Source organism: Lissotriton vulgaris, chromosome 7 (assembly GCF_964263255.1).
Source record: "Lissotriton vulgaris chromosome 7, aLisVul1.2, whole genome shotgun sequence".
NCBI classification, from domain to species: domain Eukaryota; kingdom Metazoa; phylum Chordata; class Amphibia; order Caudata; family Salamandridae; genus Lissotriton; species Lissotriton vulgaris.
Window position 1 is genome coordinate 1,289,675,478 of NC_141695.1, and position 22,637 is coordinate 1,289,698,114.

Consider the following 22,637-nt stretch of genomic DNA (forward strand, 5'->3'; position numbering starts at 1 on the left):
TCAAAATCGCATCCTCTATCGACAAGTCCGGTTCCCCCAGCTGAGACTGCCAATATATGTTATGTTTCTGTAAATCATCAGGTCTATAATCCCTCAATAATTTATACAGGCCACCAATTTTTTTCCGAGAGCGAATCGCCTCCACAAGGGCATTAGAGACTGGTTGAATATGTTTTCGGGTTAAAAAATCCTGAACCTGAAGGTATTTAAAGAATGAAGTGTTTGTCAATTGATGTTTCAGTACCAGATTTTCATATGTTAATATAAGCCCTCTTGGTTCAAACAGATCCCCAATTTGCGTTATGCCCCTATGCGACCAATCTCTGGCTACCCGATCCCAAAATACAGAAGGGAGTATTTTGTCAGCATTAAAGGGTGTATAATATGTGAATTTCCCTAAATTTATCATTCTGGATACCTTCCTCCAGACTTTAAATGCTGATTCCAGATCTTTAAATCGAGTTCTTTTATAATAATTACCTTCAAGTTCCCTAAATAGACACCTCCTAGCTTGATTCCCTAGAAGTAAATGGAATATAGAAGGTGCTTCAGCCGCTTCCTCTATCTGCTCCCCCGTTAATAGCAGACGCATTCTTTGCAAAAAGCATACATAAAAATACAACATAAAATCAGGAATAGCTCGCCCTCCTCTTTCAACAGGAAGTGTCATCAGTCTCATCACCAGACGCGGTTTCCCCGGAGCCCAGAGAAATCTCGCACAAAGATTGTAGTTGTTGCAAGTAATTTAAAGGAATCTCAAGGGGAATGGCTCTAAATAAATATAATGTTTTGATAGAATACTCATCTTAATGATATTGCCTCTTCCAATCATTGTTAACTGAAGACGTCCCCATCTATCTAAATATTGTTTTTATATGTTGTAGTGTGGTCACCCAATTGACATCTACTATATCTTTCATGGATGTCTTTATATTAATGCCCAAATACATTACTTCCGAGACAACTCTGGGGTCCGTGATTAGAATGTTATCCGTACATAAAACTTGAGTTTTTGAGGAGTTTAATTTGTATCCTGAAACTAGACCGAATTCATAGGCCAGCCGCTCAATCTCCACTTAAGCCTCAACCGGATTCACTGTCGCCACCGCAATATCATCCGCATATGCGAATACTGAGTGTAAGATATTTTGCACATTAAATGGTTTAATATGCGGATTGTTAGATAGTCTATCTAAAAAAGGATTTATAAATAGAGCAAAGAGCATCGGGGAGCAGGGACATCCCTGCCTAGTCCCTCTTGTGATTTTCATCATTACCGATTTCATACCCATAGCAGTTATTCTTGCATTTGGAGCAGAGTATAGCACCTGAATTGCTGTTAAGAATTTTTCTCCAAGCCCTGCTCTATGCATAACCTCCCATAAATAATGCTACTCTACTCGATCAAACGCTTTCTCAGCGTCTAGTAAAATCAGTCCTAATTCTCGTTTTTCTGCTTGAGCGATATCAAATAAGGTAATAACTTTGTTTATATGTGTGACAGTTCCTCTATTAGGAATAAATCCGTGTTGATTTAATGAGACTAACGGAGTGATAATTTTAGAAATACGGTTAGCTAACACAAGTATCTTATCTCCTATGGGCAGAAGCCCTGTTTCAATGTCATTATTTCTTGATGTCATATATTTGAGGACACTTTATGACATAATTTTCGATGTGATTCTGTTCCATGTAATTTTGGACTAGTGGGCATTCAGAATTTTCTTGCGGATGCAAGCTCTATGTTGGATTATTTGGGTTTTTTAGTCCTTGCATGGTCTTGCTTGCGTACACTTATTGAAAGAACACCATGCTTTTGGTGTTACAGTTTGTAAATGCCAGATTAAGATTTAAATCTTTGTGATTTATGGGATGGGGTGGGGTGTTAGTATTAAAATTAAAACTGGAACACAATTTCTTTATAAATTGTCACAAAAATGAAAAATAAAATAAAACAATTATTAAAAATTAAAATGTACAAATTACTACAATTTGTAGACACCACTTAAACAAACAGAAACAATTAAATTACATTCTAAATTACAAATAAATGTAAATATTTAAATTCAAAATTATCCAATTTTTAATGTTTATTAACCCTTTTGCTGCAAGGACTCCTCCCCCCTTCCCCCACGTAACTGTGCTAAGCCTTCTTTTGTCTATTTGGGGTAGTTTGTGCCTAGGCCCCTTAAACTTTCTTACCACATAAGGTATCCACTCCAAATTTGCGTCCTTTTCTTCCAACATCATGGGGATTTTAAAGGTACCCAGGGTTTGTGGATTCCCCTGGAGGAGAGTCAGAAATTAGCCAAAATACAGCTAAATTTAGTATTTGGGGGGAAAATGGGAAAAAAGTGCTGCAAATGAAAGAGTCTGTCTTTTTTCCATGCAAATGGTATCAACAAAGGGTTTGTAGGGCTGAAATCACCATTACCCCAGCTTTTAGGGACCAACAGACTTTTGTCAGAAAACCGACATTTTTTACACAGTTTGGGCATTTTACTAGGATATATCCTATTTTTCCTATTTTTTGTGCATTCAACCTTCTTCCAGTTAATGGTAGAAATGGGTATGAAAGCAATAATGGATCCTGGAAAGTTATACATTTTAGAAAAGTAGACAACATTCTGAATTCAGCAAGGGGTCATTTGTGTAGGTACATATAGTTTGTTATTCTTAAATATTCTGCTCCTTTCTGAGCTCTTAATTTAGTTCTTCACATGTGATAAGTATCTTTACAGGTAGAATAACCGATTCTAAATGCTCTGTGTTTTACAATTTTTCACTGTGTGGTTAAATCCAATAATTTAAGTATAAGGAATGGAGTAGTTTCTGTCCTGTAACTCCAGTTCTGTAGTAGGGGTATCTCTGTTATAGTCATAATCTAGTGAATAGTCCCGCCCATGTGCGTGGACCCCGGCAATCAAAAATAATCTCTTAAGTTGTCAAAATAATGCAGAAACTGCAAAGACACTTAAGAGAGAATTAAAGACAAATAATGCAGCCTATATCCACAGGCTACACTGTCCAGTACTTCAACTAGAAATTCCACCAAAAATCACCACACACAGCACAGCCTGCTAGTTTCTACCATAGAGAAACCTGCCTCCCCCAGTCAAAGACTCAGGAATGATAGAGAGGAAGGTAGGGACAGACAAGCCCCATAGGCTGCCATTATGTGGCTTAAATAGGATACTGTGCCTTTAAGAGAACCTTCCAGACTTCTCCCAGTATCCCAGAATGCATAGCAGGTCCAACTTACTTTCAGTTCTTTTTGAAGGCGTATACAACGCCAGACCTGCAGCATTGTTTACATGAAGAACTCTCCACCGGGGAGGAGGGAGGGCGCTTATGACTATAACAGAGATACCCCTACTACAGAACTGGAGTTACAGGACAGAAACTACTCCTTCTGTAGTAGGGGATCTCTGTGTATAGTCATAATCTAGTGAATAGAATGGCAAGCCCATCCCCACAACAAGCGGCGGTGGAGAGTAAATACATAATGCCACTACTGTGCGAACAAATTCCGCAGCGAAGCCTGCCCAACCTGAGCGTCTGCCCTGGCGTCAGTGTCCAGGCAGTAATGCTTAGCAAAGGTATGAACCGACTTCCAAGTGGCTGCCTTGCAGATTTCAGCAATCGGCACGTTACGGAGCAGAGCCGTCGTGGCAGCTTTGCCCCTGGTGGAATGAGCCTTAGGCTTACCTCCTAAGGTCTTATTAGCCTTCTGATAACACAATTGTATGCAGGACACAATCCACCTGGAGATGGACTGCTTAGAGGTCGCAAGACCTGTCCTGACCGATCCATAATTGATAAACAACTGGTCAGACCTACGAATATCTTTGGTTTTATCCAGATAAAATGTCAACACCCTCCTAACATCCAGAGAATGGAGAGACCTCTCCGCTGGGGATGAAGGGTTCTGAAAGAACGTAGGTAAAGTTATAGTCTGGTTGACGTGAAAGTCAGAAATAACCTTGGGAAGAAATTTAGGGTGAGTACGCATAACAACCTTAGCAGCATGAAATACAGTATAAGGTTCATTACAACACAACGCCTGAATTTCACTCACCCTGCGGGCCGATGTAATGGCCACGAGGAACGCCGCCTTCCAGGACAGGTGCTGCAACGAAGCCTTATGAATAGGTTCAAAAGGCTCCTTCATCAATCTGGACAGCACCACATTCAATTCCCATGAAGGCGAGGGAAGCCTGACAGGAGGGAATACTTTCTTCAAGCCTTCCAGAAAGTCTTTGATCACAGGGATCTGGAAAAAGGAAGTCTGTGAAGGGCATTTCCTGTAGGCAGTCAACGCAGCAAGATGAACCTTAATGGAATGGACATTAAGGCCAGACTGCGCCAAATGTAAAAGGTAAGGAAGGATGACATCTTCCTTGCAGGTCGTAGGATCATGGTTCTTAGACTGGCACCAGATACAAAACCTCTTCCACTTGTAAGCATATGAAGTCCGAGTGGAAGGTCTCTTAGACTCCTTCAGTATGTCCATACAATCATCGGGCAGATTCAGATGGCCATATTGCACTATCTCAGGAGCCATGCCGCCAAACTCAAAGACGAGAGGTTGGGGTGCAACATCCGTCCCCCGAACTTCGTGAGAAGGTCCGGCCTGCACGGCAACCGAATGTGAGGAAGGAGAGACCGGTGAAGTAGGTCCGTGAACCACCACTGCCTGGGCCACTCCGGGGCGATGAGTATCATCCGAGCCCTGGACCGGGCCAGCTTGATGAGCACCGCCGGAATCAGTGGAATGGGAGGAAAGGCGTACAGAAAGCTGTTCGTCCAGTCGATCCATAACGCATTCCCCAGCGTCCCCTGCTGGAAGTACCTGGAAGCGAAGTCTCTGCACTTGCTGTTTTCGGCGGTGGCGAACAAATCTACGTCTGGAGTTCCCCACCTTGCGAAGACTTCTCCTAGTACTTCGTCGTTTATGACCCATTCGTGGTTTTCCTGAAGCAGTCTGCTCAGTGCGTCTGCCTGAACATTCTGCACACCTGGTAGATGGGTGGCCGTTATCGTCAGTCCTCTGGCCAGGAGCCAGTGCCAGATCGTCTGCGCCTCCTGTGACAGAGTGCGTGATCTCGAGCCCCCCTGCTTGTTGAGGTAATACATCGTGGTGGTATTGTCCGTCTGTACAAGCAGAGAGTTGGTCCGGAAGGACGGAAGAAAGGCCTTCAGCGCCAAGTGAACAGCTCTGAGTTCCAGGAAATTGATGTGATACGTGGCCTCCGTTGGTGACCACGTGCCTTGGATCTGTAGCGTCCCGGAGTGCGCTCCCCATCCCAGAAGAGACGCATCCGTCACGACAGTCTGCGTGGGAATGTCCTTGTGAAAGGGGACCCCTCTGAGGAGATTCTCCGCCGAACACCACCACTTCAGGGACTGAAGAGCATGCAGCGATAGGCGAATCTTGTCGTCCCAAGATCCCTTCCTCTGATCCCACTGATCCTCCAAGCACTCCTGCAACGGTCTCATGTGCAGCCGTGCGTGTGGCGTCAGGAAGATACAAGAGGCCATCGATCCCAGTAGAGAAGACACCGTCCTCACTGTGGTAGATGGAGTCGTCATAAGAGCCTGAGCCTTCCGAAGGAGTGATAATCGTCGCTCTTCCGAAGGAGACACGCTTGCCGACAGCGTATTGATGGAGGCCCCCAAGTACTGTATGCATTGGACCGGAGTCGGGACAGACTTGGCCATGTTGATGTGCAGCCCCAGCTTGTTCAGGAGAACGCACGTCTTCTGGAAGTGTGCTCGCGCTTCCGAGAAGGAGGACGCCTTGATCAGCCAATCGTCCAAGTAAGGGTAGACGAACACCTTGTTCTTCCTCAGGTGCGCTGCTACCACCGCCATGCACTTCGAGAATGTTCTCGGCGCAGACTTCAGTCCGAATGGGAGTACTGTGTATTGATAGTGATTGGTGCCGACTTGGAACCGCAGGAACTTCCTGTGTTTGTGTGCAATGGGCACATGGAAGTAAGCATCCTGTAGGTCTATCGCGCACAGCCAGTCTCCCCGTTGCAGCTGAGGGTAGATCTGGTGCAACGACAGCATGCGGAACTTTTCTCTGCGAATCCACTTGTTTGCCTGTCGCAAATCCAGAATGGGCCTGAACTCGTTCTTGTCCTTCTTGCGAACCAGAAAGAACCGGGAGTACAGACCTCTTCCTCTCTGAGACAGAGGTACGTCTTCTATCGCCCTTTTCCTTAACAAGATATCCGCTTCCGCCTGGAGCTCGCGCAGCTGAAACTGCGAGCTGACCGGGGGGATCGCTGGAGGAGGGCTGGTGAACCGAAGACTGTATCCATTGCAAACAATATTCAGCACCCACTGGTCCTGAGTAATTTTTCTCCACTCTGCCAGAAAAAGTTGGATGCTTCCCCCTACCGGAGTGGGTAACGGATCCGGGGGAAGTAAGTACCTAGGGCCTAGACCCCGCCTGGCCCTTGGGCGCCGGAGCCGACTGCTGGCCTCCTCTGCCCTTCTGCCGCTTCTGGAACGGCTTACGGAACGACTGCTGCTGTTGCGAGTGCCCCGAAGCCTGTCCTCTTCCTCGGCCTTGTCCTCCGAACCGCCGTTGGAAAGGGCGGTACTGCTTCTTGGTTTCCTTGGGCTTCTCCAAGCCCACAGCCGTCAGCGTTTCGGCCTCCGCCTTCATGCGGGCCATTTCATCATCTGCGTGCTCCCCGAAGAGGGTCTCCCCGGAAAACGGCAGATTGGCCACCCTCTGCTGCGCGTCCGGTTTCAGGGACGTTAGCCTGAGCCATGAGTGGCGCCGTTGGTTGATCCCGTGGCAGAACCCGTGAGCCGCCAACAGGGAGGAGTCCGCAGCCGCGCTGATTATCTGGTTGGCCACCAGCATCCCCTCACTCAGGACCTCCATGAAGTCTTCACGCTGCTCCCGAGGCAAATGCTCCGCAAAGCGCTCGAGGGAGTCCCAGAGGGCGCGGTCGTAACGCCCCAACAGAGCCGTGGCACTCGCCGCCTTCATAGATGTCGCGGAAGTCCCACAGATTTTTCGCCCCGCCGAGTCCATCCACCTAGACTCCTTGTCCGGGGGGACCGTGGAGGTCGGAGTGGTGGCATGCTGCTTGCGGGCCGCCGTGACGATGACTGAGTCAGGCGGGGGCTCCGCTCTCAAAAAGGCCGGATCCGAGTCGGGGGCCCGGTACTTCTTTAGTAGCCTGGACGGGGCCGCTCTGGTCACTGCCGGGGTGAGAAACAGCGCCATAGCCGGTTCTTCCAGTCCCGGCACCAAGGGCAGGAGAGGGCGAGCCATGTGCCTCTGATGAAGAGTCTCGAAAATGACGGAAGTCTTCGGGACAGGCACTGTCAGTGTAATGCCCAGCTTCGCCGCGCCCCTCAGCAGCACGTCCTGAAAGGCCACCAGGTCATCTATCGGGGACACTCTGGTGTCCGGTGACCCCGATAGCGTAGGCGAGTAGTCCCGAGTTCCAGATGATCTCGTGCGGGAGCGAGATTCGCGCCTCCTATGGCGGTGTCTCGACCTCGTGGAAGATCTGTGCCTAGAGCGCGAACGTGACCTGTCGTCTCTAGGGCGCCCCTTCGGTTTGCGAGGAGGGGTCTTCCGTGGTTCCTCACGGGGCCTCTTCGGATCCTCCCGGGGCTTTGGCTTCGGGGTCCCCTTGGGGGGAACAGGCAGGGACGGTAGTGAAGTGGACCTCGGCGGAGGTACTACCGGCTGCGGGGCGGGTCCATGCGGAGGCACCGGAGGTGGAGCAGGATCCCCCGAAGGAAGTGGTGGCAAGGGCGGAGGGTCCTCCTTAGGTACTGGTGGAGGAGGAGGAGTCCTGGGTCGAGAAGGGGTGTATACTTCCGAGTATACAGAGCCAGGTGACCCCTTAGGAGACGGGAGAGGAGATCCATCCCCATCCGCAGGCGACCGTTTCCTCTTGCGTCCACTGGAGGCGGCGTGACTCCTGGGGCTAGAGCCCCCTCTATGCCGCTTCGGAGCGGGAGACCTACTCCCCGACGCCGACCGCTGTCCGCCGGAAGCAGAACGGCGTTTCTCCGGCGTCGAACGGCGCTTCCTGGACTCCGGCGTCGAACGTCGTCCCCTCGACGTCGACCCTCTCATCCTCGGCGTCGAGCGTCGACTCCTCGACGCCGATCTCTTGCGCGACCTCACACGCCTCCCTCTCGACTCCGGGCGGTCCGCCCTCGGCGTCGACCGACGTCGTCTTGATGTTCTCGACGTCGAGGAGCCCCTCGACGTCGAACGGCGGTGTCGCCTCGACGACGATCGACGGTGTCGCCTCGACGACGACCGACGGTGTCGCCTCGACGGCGAGCGTCGGCACCGCTTCGACGGCGAGCGTCGATACACGTCCCTGCGCCTTCGGCGTCGGTATGAAGACCTCGACGTCGACGAAGGCGATGACGTCGACGGAGGCTTCGACGTCGGCTTCTCCTTCACCGTCGAGCCGTCACGCCGTCTCGACCCGGAGCCCCGGGGAGACGGGGAGCACGCCGTCGTCATCCCTCTCGACGCCGCCGTCGAAGCCATCGACGTCGACGGAGAATGGGACCGTTGGCTGGACTTCCTGCCCCCGGGGAGCCCCCCAGGGGCCTCAGCAGAGGCAGAGGGATCCCTCCCAGGCTGCCCAGACCCACCTGCAGCACGTAGACGCCTATCCTCCAGGCCAGCCAGCCTGATCTTCAATCTGTCCCTGAGGGTCCTAGCAGAAAGTTGCTGGCAGATAACACACGCCTCAGGGCCATGATCTTCTGGAAGGCACACGATGCAGACATCATGGGGGTCGCTTTTGGCCTTCTTCCTCTCACATGCTGGGCACTTAACAAAAAGGCCAGGCATTTCGGAGCCCCAAAACGCCTAAAAAACAGCACAAAAGTGAGAAGAGAACACCAAGCAGTAACTGCAACACTTTTAAAAGTCAAAAAGTGCAAAAACGAATTCAATAAACCCTTGAAAAAGGGAGAGCTCAATGCCAGGGTCCTGTAAGCAGGAGCCGGAAAAAAGAACTGAAAGTAAGTTGGACCTGCTATGCATTCTGGGATACTGGGAGAAGTCTGGAAGGTTCTCTTAAAGGCACAGTATCCTATTTAAGCCACATAATGGCAGCCTATGGGGCTTGTCTGTCCCTACCTTCCTCTCTATCATTCCTGAGTCTTTGACTGGGGGAGGCAGGTTTCTCTATGGTAGAAACTAGCAGGCTGTGCTGTGTGTGGTGATTTTTGGTGGAATTTCTAGTTGAAGTACTGGACAGTGTAGCCTGTGGATATAGGCTGCATTATTTGTCTTTAATTCTCTCTTAAGTGTCTTTGCAGTTTCTGCATTATTTTGACAACTTAAGAGATTATTTTTGATTGCCGGGGTCCACGCACATGGGCGGGACTATTCACTAGATTATGACTATACACAGAGATCCCCTACTACAGAAATGCTACTTACCAGTATGCATCTGTTCTTGGCATAGAGGGCTGCAGAGTGGTACATTATGAATAGAGCGCCATCTGGTGTTGGGCTCGGATGATTGCACTTTGTTTTTCTCTTGGAGAGTCTTTTGTAGCTTGGTGACTCCTCCTTTGGTTCGTAGTGCGCATGGGCATCGGCTCCATCCTTAGATTGTTTTGCCATAGTAGGGTTAGATGGAGTAGTATGATAGAATACAGATAGAAATGCCCATGTAAGTGTATCTAAATAAGATATTGTTGGAACAGACACAGGTTTCCGGGGAGGCTGGGAGGGCATGTACCACTCTGCAGCCCTCTATGCCAAGAACAGATGCATACTGGTAAGTAGCATATTCTGTTCGAGGCATATGGGCTGCAGATGGTACATTATGAATAGACTATACAGCAGTTCTCTCCCTAGCGGTGGTCGCCCGTGTCTGTTGCAACTGTCTGAAATAAAGTCTTTAATACAGCTTGTCCCACTCTAGCTTGTTGTGTTGTGTGCACATCTACACAATAGTGCTTTGTGAAGGTGTGCGGTGTAACCCAGGTAGCTGCTTTGCATATGTCATCTAGTGGAATGTTTCCCAAAAATGCCATAGATGCTCCTAGTTTACGTGTAGAGTGAGCTCTAGGAGGAACAGTTAATGTCCTCTTTGCTTTTGAGTAGCATATTTGAATACATTTTACAATCCATCTGGCAATGCCCGCTTTAGATATGGGATTGCCCTTATGTGTAGGAGAAAACGCAACAAATAGCTTTTTTGTCTTTCTGAAAGTTTGTGTTCTTTCTATATAATACAATATTGCCCTTCTGATATCCAATGTATGTAGGGCCCTTTCCGCTACCGTCTGTGGTTTTGGAAAGCAGGCCGGTAGTTCCACTGACTGATTGATGTGGAATGCGGAAATTACTTTTGGTAAGAATTTTGGATTTGTTCTAAGAACCACTTTGTTTTGGTGTAGCTGCATGAATGGTTCTTGAATCGTAAAAGCTTGTAACTCACTTACTCTTCTGAGTGACGTGATAGCTATGAGGAAGGCCACCTTCCATGTGAGGAATTGTATTTCACACCTATGCATAGGTTCAAATGGTGGTCCCATTAGTCTGGTAAGTACTATGTTGAGATTCCAGACTGGGGAAGGTGGTCGTCTTGGTGGAATGACTCTTTTGAGTCCCTCCATGAAAGCTTTAATTGTTGGTACTTTAAACAGGGAAAGATGTTGCCTGTTTTGTAGGTACGCCGCTATAGCTGCAAGATGAACCCTGATAGAGGTATATGCTAAGTTATATTGCTGCAAGTGTAGTAAATAGCAAATGATTTGTTTAGTGGATGCGTCCAGAGGGTTGATGTGATTACTGTTACAGTGTACAGCAAACCTCCTCCATTGTGCTGCATAGCATGCTCTTGTGGTAGGACGTCTTGCTTGTTTAATGATTTCCATACATTCTGGTGGGAAATCTAAATATCCAAACTCTATGACCTCAGGAGCCAGATCGCTAGGTTCAATTGTTTGGGATCTGGGTGCATTATTTCTCCATGGTTCTGTGTAAGGTGCATGGGTAATAGTCTTAGCTTTTGATGTGGCACCTGTGAGAGTTGTAGTAGCGTGGTGAACCATGGCTGTCTTGCCCACGTGGGTGCCACTAGTATCATTGTCATTGAATGCTGTTGCAGTTTCTGAACCACTAACGGAATTAGTGGGAGAGGGGGAAAAGCGTAAGCAAATTTGTTGGACCAATTTATCCATAGTGCATTGCCCTGGGACCGGTGGTGTGGGTACCTGGATGCGAAGTTTTGGCATTTTGCGTTCTGATGATTGGCAAACAGATCTATCTCTGGTTGCCCCCATCTTTGGAAGAATGGCTGCTATATCTGGTCGTGCAGCTCCCATTCGTGTACTTGTTCTGACTCTCTGCTTAAGATGTCTGCTATCTGATTTTGAACTCCTGGTAGGTGTTCTGCTAACAGATAGATCTTTTGAGGAATGGCCCATCTCCAAATTTCCTGTGCTAGTTTGGATAGTTGGAGAGAGTGTGTCCCCCCCTGTTTTTGAATATAATACATTGCAGTCATGTTGTCTGTTCTGATCAGGACTGCCTTGTTGGTTATTTGCATTTGGAAAGCTTTTAGTGCTAGAAATACTGCTAATAGTTCCAAGTAGTTGATGTGCAGTTTCTTTTGCTGCACACTCCACTTTCCCTGCACTGTGTATTTGTCCATATGCGCTCCCCATCCGGAGAGCGATGCGTCCGCTGTCAGTATCACTTGTGGAATCGGTTCTAGGAACGACCGTTCCTTGGAAATGTTTGTTGTGTTCCACCACTTCAGAGAGCGATGCGTACGGTCGTCTACCAACACCAGATCTGTAATCTGACCTTGAGCCTGATTCCACTGTGTCGCTAGACACTCCTGTAGTGGACACATTTGCAGTCTGGCATGTGCCATTAGCAGTATGCAGGAGGACATCATGCCTAACAGCTGCATAAACACTCGTGCTGGTAGTGAGTGTTGTGGTTGAAATCTTTGTATTAACTTGACCATTGTCTGTATCCTGATTGGATTGGGGTATGCTATGGCTCTTTCTGTGTCTATAGTAGCCCCTAGGTATTGTTGAATGTTGTTCGGTTGCAGGTGTGATTTTTTGTAGTTCACCGTAAACCCTAGGTGGTGCAGCAATTGAATGGTTTTCTGTGTATTGTGAAGGCATTCTTCTTGTGACTTGGCCTTTATTAACCAATCGTCCAAGTAAGGGAAGACATGTATTTGTTGTCTTCTTAGGTGTGCTGCCACCACAGCTAGGCATTTTGTGAACACTCTTGGTGCCGTTGTGACCCCGAACGGAAGGACTTTGAATTGATAATGTTGTCGTTCCACTACAAACCTTAGGTATTTCCTGTGGGCTTTGTGAATTGGGATATGGAAGTAAGCGTCTTTTAGATCCAGTGTAGAAAGAAAGTCCCCTTTCTTCAGTAAAGGAAGTACCTGTTGGAGCGTGACCATGTGGAAATGTTCCGAATTTATGTATGCATTGAGAGGTCTTAGGTCTAAGATTGGTCTTAGAGACCCGTCTTTTTTGGGGATTAGGAAGCATAGAGAGTATACTCCTGTCCCTTGTTGATGTTTTGGAACCTTCTCTATGGCATGCTTTTGTAGCAGTGATAGTACTTCTTCTTTTAACAATGTTAGATGATCTTGACTCATTGGACGCTGTTTGGGGGGGATGTTTGGTGGGGTAGCTGTGAGTTCTAGGCAATAACCATGTTGGATAATTTGTCTCACCCACTTGTCTGATGTGATGTTTTCCCAGACAGGTAGGAACTGTGATAGACGTCCCCCGACCGGTGTTATGTGGTCTGGGGGAAGTTGTATTAAGTCACTGTTTTGGGGTTGAGGAGTTGCGGTTGTTATTATTTCCGCGGCCTCTACACTTGTTGTTGTTACCTCTGTAACTACCTCTTGAATTACCCTTGGGTGACGTAGGTGTAAAAGAGGTGGATTGGTGATTTGTTCCTGTATTTTTTGAGCCTCCTCTATAGGTGGATCTACGAAAGGAACCCCTTTGTGTTGGCTGTTGTAATGCTCCCATTGACTTGGCCGTTTCTGTATCATCCTTCATCTTTTCTAAGGTCTCATCTGTGCTTGAGTCAAAAAGTGTTTTCTGATCAAAGGGTTGGTTCAATAAAGATGTTTGTACTTCTTGTTTGAACCCTGAGACTCTAAGCCATGCATGTCTCCTTAACATGACACTGGTGTTGATGGATCTTGCTGCAGTGTCTGCCGCGTCTAGGGCGCACTTAATGGAAGTGTTAGTTATTATCTTTCCTTCCTGTATTAGCTGATCTGCCCTCTTCTGATGTTCTTTGGGGAGATGTGTGATGAGTTTTTCTAACTCATCATAATGTGCCCTGTCATAACGTGCAAGTAGCGCTTGTGTATTGGCTATACGCCAGCTATTTGCTGCTTGTGATGCTACTCTTTTGCCTGATGCATCTATTAATTTTGACTCTTTATCTGGTGGAGGGGCCTCTCCTGTAGATAATGAGTTCGCTCTCTTACGAGCGTTTGAAACTACAAGCGAGTCAAGAGGTACCTGCCCTTTGATAAATATTGGATCCTTTGGAGCCGCCTTATATTTTTTATCAATTCTTGGGTTTAACACCCTAGCCCTCACTGGGTCTTTGAATATTTCTGCTGTGTGACTGAGAAGACCCTTCAGCATAGGTAGAGTACCTGATGTTCTTTGTGCAGTAGGTAGTGTTTCTAATAGGAAATCCTCTACCTGAGGTTCTGTATGTAGATCTACCTTATGGTATTTTGCTGCCCTATTAATGAGCTGTACGAAACCTGTGTTATCATCAGGTGGTGAAGGCTTTGAGGGATATAACTCTGGGTCGTTGTCATCATCTGACCCTGCGTCATAATTTTCCCATGGGTCATCCTCATCTGGGATAGTGTCATCATCCCCTTGATGCTCTCCCTCCCCTGTGTCACTGTCTACATCTGACTGAGGTGTAGATGGTCTTGGTGTAGAAGGTGGAGGAATATTTGGCATAGTGTGAGGAATAGGAGAAGAGGGTGTGACCTTAGGTTGAGGAGAAGTAGGAGGAGTTGTATTTGTCCCCAGTGTTCTCTTTTTAGAAGGAAGAGTTTTGTCTTCTAACTGTTCATTCTTCCTCTTCTTCGTCACTACTTTTCCAGTTTGTGGATCTATAAACAAAATCTTTTGTTTGGGATCTGTTTGCTGCTCCTGTGTCGGTACCGAAGCCTTTGGTTCCGAAAGGTGCCTTTGTTTTCGATAGTCAATGTTCGGTGTTTTCGGCACCGAGTGTTTGCTCGATTCCGATTTTCTCGGTGTTGAGTGAGTCTTCGACGTCGAATCATGTTTTTGTTTCGACATGGAGTGTTTCGATGCCGAGCTTTCCCTTGCATGAAGCTTCGGTGTCTAAGTCGATGTCGACCGTTTTTCGGATCCAACATGGTGGGAGACCGAGAGTTTCGGTTTCAGTTTCGGTTTCGTTGCCGGGCCCCAAGGCAGGGTGCCGGAAACTGTTTTCTGCGGTTTGACCGGGCTCGAAATGCGGGGTCGTTACCACACGGGGTCGGTTTTTTGGCAAGGGGACGTCGTCACTCACGGTTTGTTGCACGTCGAGTTCTTCGACATCCGACTCTTCCCCTTCCGACCCCGACTGATCTTCATGATCTTCTTCTTCATCGAGGTGCTGGTCTTCGAACAGCTCCGGGATCGCCTCCGACTGCATTCTGGAAACCTCGTGTCTTCGAGCTCGACGGTTTCTAATCGTCGACTTGGAGGAGAATGCTGCGCAGGCTTCGCAGTCCCTGGATTCGTGTTCAGGCGATAGGCAGAGGTTGCACACCTCGTGTAGGTCCTTGTGTGGGAACTTAGCACCACACGTCGGACATTTTTTAAATGGAGTCCTTTCCATGGACTCCGAGCTTGACCACGTCGAGAAAGGTCTCCTGTTCGTCGACGTAGATCAAAGTTTTTCTTCGATGTTGGAGTCGAAACGCGTCGGAATGGAAATGAAATCGCGTTCGATAACAACACAGTCGAATTGGAAAGGGAATACGCGCCGATAAATCACTTCTTCCCGAAGTGGATCTGGAGCGTCTCGATCCTCCTCCGAACCCGATGGCGGAAAAAAACAATCTAAGGATGGAGCCGATGCCCATGTGCACTACCAACCAAAGGAGGAGTCACCAAGCTACAAAAGACTCTCCAAGAGAAAAACAAAGTGCAATCATCCGAGCCCAACACCAGATGGCGATCTATTCATAATGTACCATCTGCAGCCCATATGCCTCGAACCTAAAATTAGAGATAAGTTAAAATTAAAGTTGCTTGGTTCTACTATTTTTTCCTGAGCCTACGTAATATTCAAGCACCCAGCAAAGATACAATTAAAAATGTTGCATCAACTGGAGTGGTGGGAAGGGGGGAGGGGTATGCAGTGGGAGAGAGTAATTTGGGGAAAATATCAGAAGAGCTTCCACTTTGTCAATATTCCACACTAAATAGAGCCCGGGCTGGGCCAGAGATCTTGTTGAAAAAATGTTCTGCAAGCTATAACTAGATACGAAGAGAAAACAAATACCAATGAAGCTGGATTTCTGCAGTCTTCCTCAGTTCCCTCTTTGCTTTGCCGCTACGCCACATAGGATTCTTTAATGATGTACTGTTGCATTGTTTTAGCACAATGCCTTCCACATTTGGGAGACATTAGCAGGAGCCAAATTGCCTATTCACCTTAATTTAGTCTTTGTTTTTATTTCTCCTTTGTTCCTTCTCACTGCTTTAGTTACAGGTCCCCTTTTCAGTCAGGGTTTTCTGCAGGCATCAATTAATTATATCATTCAGTATAGCTTTTTCTCGGTACAATTAGGTGACATGGATCAAAGGCCTAGTACAACCTGGTGTGCCCTGAATCGGTCTGATTCAGGTTGATTAATCCCACTCCTGCCTTCGAGTCAGTGTGTTATTATACAGTTGATGGCAGTCTGTATAAAACTCTTTGGGGACATAGTGTAGAGAGGTTTGTTAGAGTGTTTGGAGGCCTGGCATGGCCAATATTGACTTAATTCGATCTAATTTTTCCTCCTTCAACCAGCATGCGGTGGTGTGGTGTGGTGTGTGTGTGTGTGTGTGTGTGTGTGTTGTACTATCAAACATATGGTGCATGCCTCCTTCACTTTCCTTCCTTCGACGCTGCTGATGCTGCAGCCGCATGCTTAGATATCAGGGATCAATACTATGTGCTGATTAGCAGATTTGTTGACGAATCAGAAAGGGGGAAGAGTGCATTCAGCGCAGCCTCTCATGGCGCACACATGCTGCTCTTCATTGCTCCATTCTGACTCTGTTTAATGTCTTATAGGTTTGTCTCCCTTCCACTCTCCGTAATCTCTATGTCCCTGTCTTACTCTCTCAATTTTGTACCTCCCATCTCTCTAAATATAGGATGTTTCTTTGACTCTCAACTGTGCCTCAGTCTGTCTATTACTTTCTCATCCATATGACTTGCATTTGTGCCTATGAGAGTTCTCTATCTTTTAGCCTCCTCTGTGCCTCACATCGCTCTTTCACAACTGTATCTTTGCAGCCAGTATTCATTGCACACCCACTTTGTGCCACTTGGTCTCTATCTCACCTTTTTCTTTTCCTCAGATAGGTGCAGCTTGCTCTTTTGCCGGTGTTGCTTTCTTTTACTTTCTAAGACGTTGTTACCTTGTTTTCTATCTAAACTTCTCTCACTTGCTTCCCTGTCCTGTCCTATTCCCCCCACCCCTGTAGACCTCCTCCTTCAGATCATTCTACAATACCATCCCTGTCCTGAGGCAAGAGTTGGCCCTGGAGATGGTTTAAGTACAAGATTTTCCCATCCCTTCCTGGTCTCTCCCTTTCAACTACCCAAACCCAATCTGCGATTTTGGCCTGAAGAGTATAAGAACAGGGGAGAGGTTGATCAGCATGTTAGACCCTTCACTGGCTGTTCTCAACAACATAGGGCAGGATTCTGAAGTTGGTGCTGCAAGGGAAGGGCTAAGAGGTCTCTTAGTGCTTCCATTTGTGTTCCCACCTCCCAGTTAGATACTTTGTATCTGGTGGGGCAGCAGAGCGTAGCTCCCCACTCCAACTCCCTCATACTCTTCCTTCAAAGCTCTAATGAATGAATAAACTTGTTTAGGAAAGCAATGAAAACGTGTGACTTCAGACTTGAGTTCAAGATTACAATGTTTTATTTCTAGAGTGCTAGATGATGTCTCTCACTGGAGATGTCAGAAGACAGCACATTGCAGAATTTGGAGTCCCACAACTGCCCAACAGCACTCCCCTTCCCTTTCATCAGCTTACGAGGTGTGGGTAAGGCTTTGGTTAGCTCATTCATACAGTTCCTTTATCTAGGGAGGACATGTTTATAATTGCAGGGGCACATGTAGATAGTTTCCATGGATACATTTATTGGCCTTGTGATCAAGAAGGTGTATGGGGGTGCCAGGTAAAGAGCCCAGCACATGGAGTAAAATGGATCAAGAGTCACAATTTTCTCCAAGCTATTAACCCTCATGCAGTATATTGTTGCATTTGTAGAAAGAAGATTTAGAGTTGTAGCAGTCTAAACAGAAGATATGAGAGAAGTGCAATGTCAACAGATGTGACTGTGTACAGGGGAAACCTAAAACCTTACCTGAGAATTTGTTCATTAAACCCACTCAGGAAGATATCACTCCACTGCCCCGGAGTGTCATCATTGATATCACTCAACTGCCCCGTAGTGTCATCATTGTTCCTAAAACAGAAAAAATCCATAACAAAAATAATTACTTCCTATTTTCCATCTCTAACTCGAGTCTTTCTTATTATTAACACTAAACATTAGAAAACCACCTAGCAAGAAAGTAACATTTCAGACACTAAAAATAGTTGAACCAGAAAATATGCAAGGAAGGCGCCCCTGTAGCGAGCTTCCTCAGATAGCCTCTGTTTATAAACAAGTGATCCATCTTTCTTTTGCTCACCATGCCACCCCAGTTTAGACCCAGCCTTGGGCAAATCAGTCTTGACCCTGTGCCTCATGGGAAGAGTCCAGACCGAACTGCCAAGCCAGGTCCTCCCTGGACCGGAAACAAGCATCCTGGGACCGGTTTCTGGGTATTACCCTTCATCAGTCAGGCTAGCTTGAATCCAGTGGCACAGTGAGCAAGAGACCCACATCTGGGCACACCGATCCCACTTAGGGTGAAAAGTGCTATGCAAACAAGTGATGGACGGGATGCTGAATAAATCATACATTCACCCCCAGTCAAGAGATCTGGGTTGTATCCATTGTTCTTTTGCTCACCATGCCACCCCAGTTTAGACCTAGCTAGTTCTATTTCCTAGATACAGTAGGTGGGATTTTAATCTGTACTGTGGTTTTCTACACAGGACAGCTAGCCCTGCCAAATAGCCTTTGGTTGCTAGTCACTGTAAAGACATAATAACATTACATTTCTACATTTCCTACTTTTTTTTAAATACCATGTTCTAAAGCCATAAAAACATATAGGGTTCATAAAAAGGTGAAAAGAAACAAGTTTATCATGGAGAAAAAGTGCTATTCCTACACCTTCAATTGTAGGAAAATAGGTGAGCTATAAGGAACAAATAAATTACTTTCGGAAACACTCTTTACGATGAATACTCTATTTAACCACCAAATAATAAATCAACATCCCCAGGCGCCAGACTGGGTCTGGAATGTTTTCTAAGAAATGTTCCCACGTGCCATTAGGCAAAGCCATGTGGTGAAGCAAAAACAATGTACTGCCCTGAAAGTGAAGCAGGAGAGCCACGTACAAGCGCCACTCCTGTGCACTGTCAGTTTCTTAGCTATTTTTCGTCTCCGCCCTCAGTCGTGGAGCGCTACAAAAACGTGAGGATGAGAGCGTACCAAAATGTAACTTGGAACCTTCATATGATGAGGTTTGGGAGTTTACCCCACAGAACAGGGAAGTGGGAGGGCAGTGAGAAATCTGAAATGAGATAGAGTATCCACCAGTTCAAGTGCTATCAAAGGTTAGTGACTTGCTCTTCTGATTTATACTTCTAATCACAAATTTTTCACCTTAAGAACAGAGCCACAACAGTGGAAATCTGAGGAGTGGGCTCGGACCAGGAAGTCCATTGAGACTGAGTGCAACAAATGGCCCTCCTGTTGTACAAGACAGTCACCCAGAAGTGTTTTGTGAACATGTATAAGACGCAGCCTGTCAGATGTCAAGAACTGACACCGCTCTCCACCAGTGGTGTAGTGGTCTTGGCCCTGGTGCAATGATCCTGAATGTCTTCAGTGGGTTGCTTTCTGGCCAGCGCACAAAAGATTTTGATGAAGAGGACTGTTCATCTTGGTTCGGTCCTTTTCTGCACCACCTTCCATCCTTCAATCCAGAAAATCCTATAAAGAGCTGATCACATGCACAATGGTCTTTTGTGCAGTCTCTGTAAAAGCGCAACACCCTTATGAGGTTGAGCAAATGGAGTCTTTACCCCTCCTTCGAAGGGTGGGGTGGAAGCGAAATACATAAGAAAAGTTATAGATTAAAACGTGTGGGAAAAAATAATACTTTGGGAAAGGGGGCCACCCGCATTCTCAGCACTAATGTGTCCAGAAAGAAGATGGCATAGAGCAGGTGCACCAAGAGGGCCTGCAGTTCACTCATGCAGCACGCAATGGTGATGGCAATTAGGAAGACTGTTTTGAGCATGAACAGTCTCAGTGAGCAGTTATTTATTGTTCTATACGGTCATGCACGTAAGAAATGTCAACACTGAGTTAATAACCCACTGAAGCAAGCCAAATGGCTTCAGGGGAAATAAATGTTTGACCTTTGATAGAACGCATCACAGCAGGTCATTTAAATATAGATGGTTGGTCAGATAAACAAAAAGACGAAAAGGGAAAACGGATAACCTTTAATTATGCAGACTGCAAGGCCTTCCTTTACCAATGATAACTAAAAGAAAACATCTGAACGTTTGGCCTGCAGAGGTTTGGTATGACGAGAACCACATCAGGAAAATAGTTTTTGGCCACTGTCTAAGGTAGATGGACCTTGTTGATCTGCAAGTCAGGCAGCAAGGATAACACTGAGTATTGTGACCGTCAGGACGAACACATTCAAATATTGCCAATCAATCTCCAGGCACGGAGCTGTAGGTTCCTCCTGAATTGGTCTCTGAATCGGAGAGCAAATGCTCATGCTCAGGCACTCCAGATACCATACTCTCTTAGCCCAGTCTGGGGCTATTAAGATGACTTTGGCATGGTCCGGACTTCTCAGAACTTGCCGCAGGAGAGGCAGTGGAGGAACACACATACAGGAGAACAGTGTTCCATTGCAGTCAAAATGTGTCTACCAGTGACTCAACTTGAAGAGATTCTAGTGCAAAGTAGTTTTGACACTGCACGTTCTTGCCAGTGATAAACAGATCTAACCAGGACATGTCCCACTAATAGAAGAAGTCCCTTGCCACCTGACAGTGGAGACGCCACTAGTGGTCCACCAGATGACGTTTGCTTAGCTCATCTGCTCGGGTATTCAGAGACCATGCTGATTGCCTACCAAAAATATGTTGTACTGGTCCAGCCACCTCCCGGGAGATATGGCCTCCTGAACAAGGTCCAATTGACCACTTCATCCTGCTTATTGCAGTACAGCATAGCTGTTGTGCCGTCTATGAGGACCTGCACCAGTCTGCCCTTAATGGATGGCAGGTATCCATTCAGGACCAGGCAGATTTTCCAAAGGTCTAAAAGGTTGATGAGGAGCTAGGTCACAGCTGGAGAAACAAGCATTTGCAATGCAGTAGGTCTCGCATTAGGAAAGTTTGAGCTATTGGTCTTGTAAATGACAATTTTTTTATTTATGTGTTGGTTTTGAGATTTGCTAAATTAATAGCTTTGTCATTTACAATGCCAATAGTTATAACTTTCGCAAATGTGACACCAATAACCTGGGATTACGCTGAGTGATGCTGTGGTGGTGCTGAGTGGTGCTGTGGTGGTGCTGAGTGATGCTGTGGTGGTGCTGAGTGATGCTGTGGTGGTGCTGAGTGGTGCTGAGTGATGCTGATTGGTGCTGTGGTGGTGCTGAGTGATGCTGTGGTGGTGCTGAGTGGTGCTGTCCTGGTGCTGAGTGGTGCTGTGATGGTGCTGAGTGGTGCTGTGGTGGTGCTGAGTGATGCTGGGTTGGCGCTGAGTGATGCTGTGGTGGTGCTGAGTGATGCTGTGGTGGTGCTGAGTGATGCTGTGGTGGTGCTGAGTGGTGTTGTGGTGGTGCTGAGTGATGCTGTGGTGGTGCTGAGTGGTGCTGGGGTGGTGCTGAGTGGTGCTGTGGTGGTGCTGAGTGGTGCTGGGGTGGCGCTGAGTGATGTTGTGGTGGTGCTGAGTGGTGCTGTGATGGTGCTGAGAGGTGCTATGGTGGTGCTGAGTGATGCTGTGGTGGTGCTGTGGTTGTGCTGAGTGGTGCTGTGGTGGTGCTGAGTGGTGCTGAGTGATGCTGTGGTGGTGCTGAGTGGTGCTGAGTGATGCTGTGGTGCTGCTGAGTGATGCTGTGGTAGCGCTGAGTGATGCTGGGGTGGAGCTGAGTAATGCTGGGGTGGCACTGAGTGATGCTGTGGTGGTGCAGAGTGGTGCTGAGTGGTGCTGTGGTGGTGCTGAGTGATGCTGGAGTGGCGCTGAGTGATGCTGTGGTGGTGATGAGTGGTGCTGAGTGATAATGTGGTGGTGCTGAGTGATGCTGTGGTAGTGCTGAGTGATGCTGTGGTAGTGCTGAGTGGTGCTGTGGTGATGCTGAGTGATAATGTGGTGTTGCTGAGTGGGGCTGTTGTGGCACTGAGTGATGCTGTGGTGGCGCTGAGATGCTGTGGTGTTGCTGAGTGGTGCTGTGGTGGCACTGAGTGATGCTGGGGTGGCGCTGAGGGATGCTGTGGTGGTGCTGAGTGGTTCTGTGGTAGCGCTGAGTGATGCTGGGGTGGCGCTGAGTGATGCTGGGGTGGCGCTGAGTGATGCTATGGTGGCGCTGAGTGATGCTATGGTGGTGCTGAGTGATGCTATGGTGGTGCTGAGTGATGCTGGGGTGGCACTGAGTGTTGCTGTGGTGGTGCTGAGTGATGCTGTGGTGGTGCTGAGTGGCGCTGCAGTGGTGCTGAGTGATGCTGTGGTGATGCTGAGTGATGCTGTGGTGGTGCTGAGTGGTGCTGTGGTGGTGTTGAGTGATGCTGTGGTGGCGCTGAGTGATGCTGGGGTGGCACTGAGGGATGCTGTGGTGGTGCTGAGTGGTGCTGTGGTGGTGCTGCTGAGTGGTGCTGTGGTGATGCTGAGTGGTGTTGTGGTGGTGCTGAATGATAATGTGGTGGTGCTGAGTGATAATGTAGTGGTGCTGAGTGATAATGTGGTGGTGCTTAGTGGTGCTGTGGTGGTGCTGAGTGATAATGTGGTGGTGCTGAGTGATAATGTGGTGGTGCTGAGTGATGCTGTGGTGGCGCTGAGTGATGCTGGGGTGGCACTGAGTGATGCTGTGGTGATGCTGAGTGGTGCTGTGGTGATGCCGAGTGGTGCTGTGTTGGTGCTGAGTGGTGCTGTGGTGGTGCTGAGTGATACTGTGGTGGTGCTGAGT

The 22,637-nt window shown here is 47.6% G+C and overlaps 1 protein-coding gene across 7 annotated transcripts in view; it reads right to left on the bottom strand.

Moving 5' to 3' along the window:
• Positions 1–22,637, bottom strand: part of TEP1 (telomerase associated protein 1) — a 1,080,103-nt gene that overhangs the window by 689,694 nt on the left and 367,772 nt on the right. For all 7 annotated transcript variants that reach the window (XM_086931874.1, XM_086931872.1, XM_086931869.1 and 4 more), the window contains one exon: positions 17,666–17,767. In XM_086931874.1, coding sequence (XP_086788000.1) covers positions 17,666–17,767 — 102 coding nt within the window. The remainder of the gene's footprint in view (positions 1–17,665; positions 17,768–22,637) is intronic.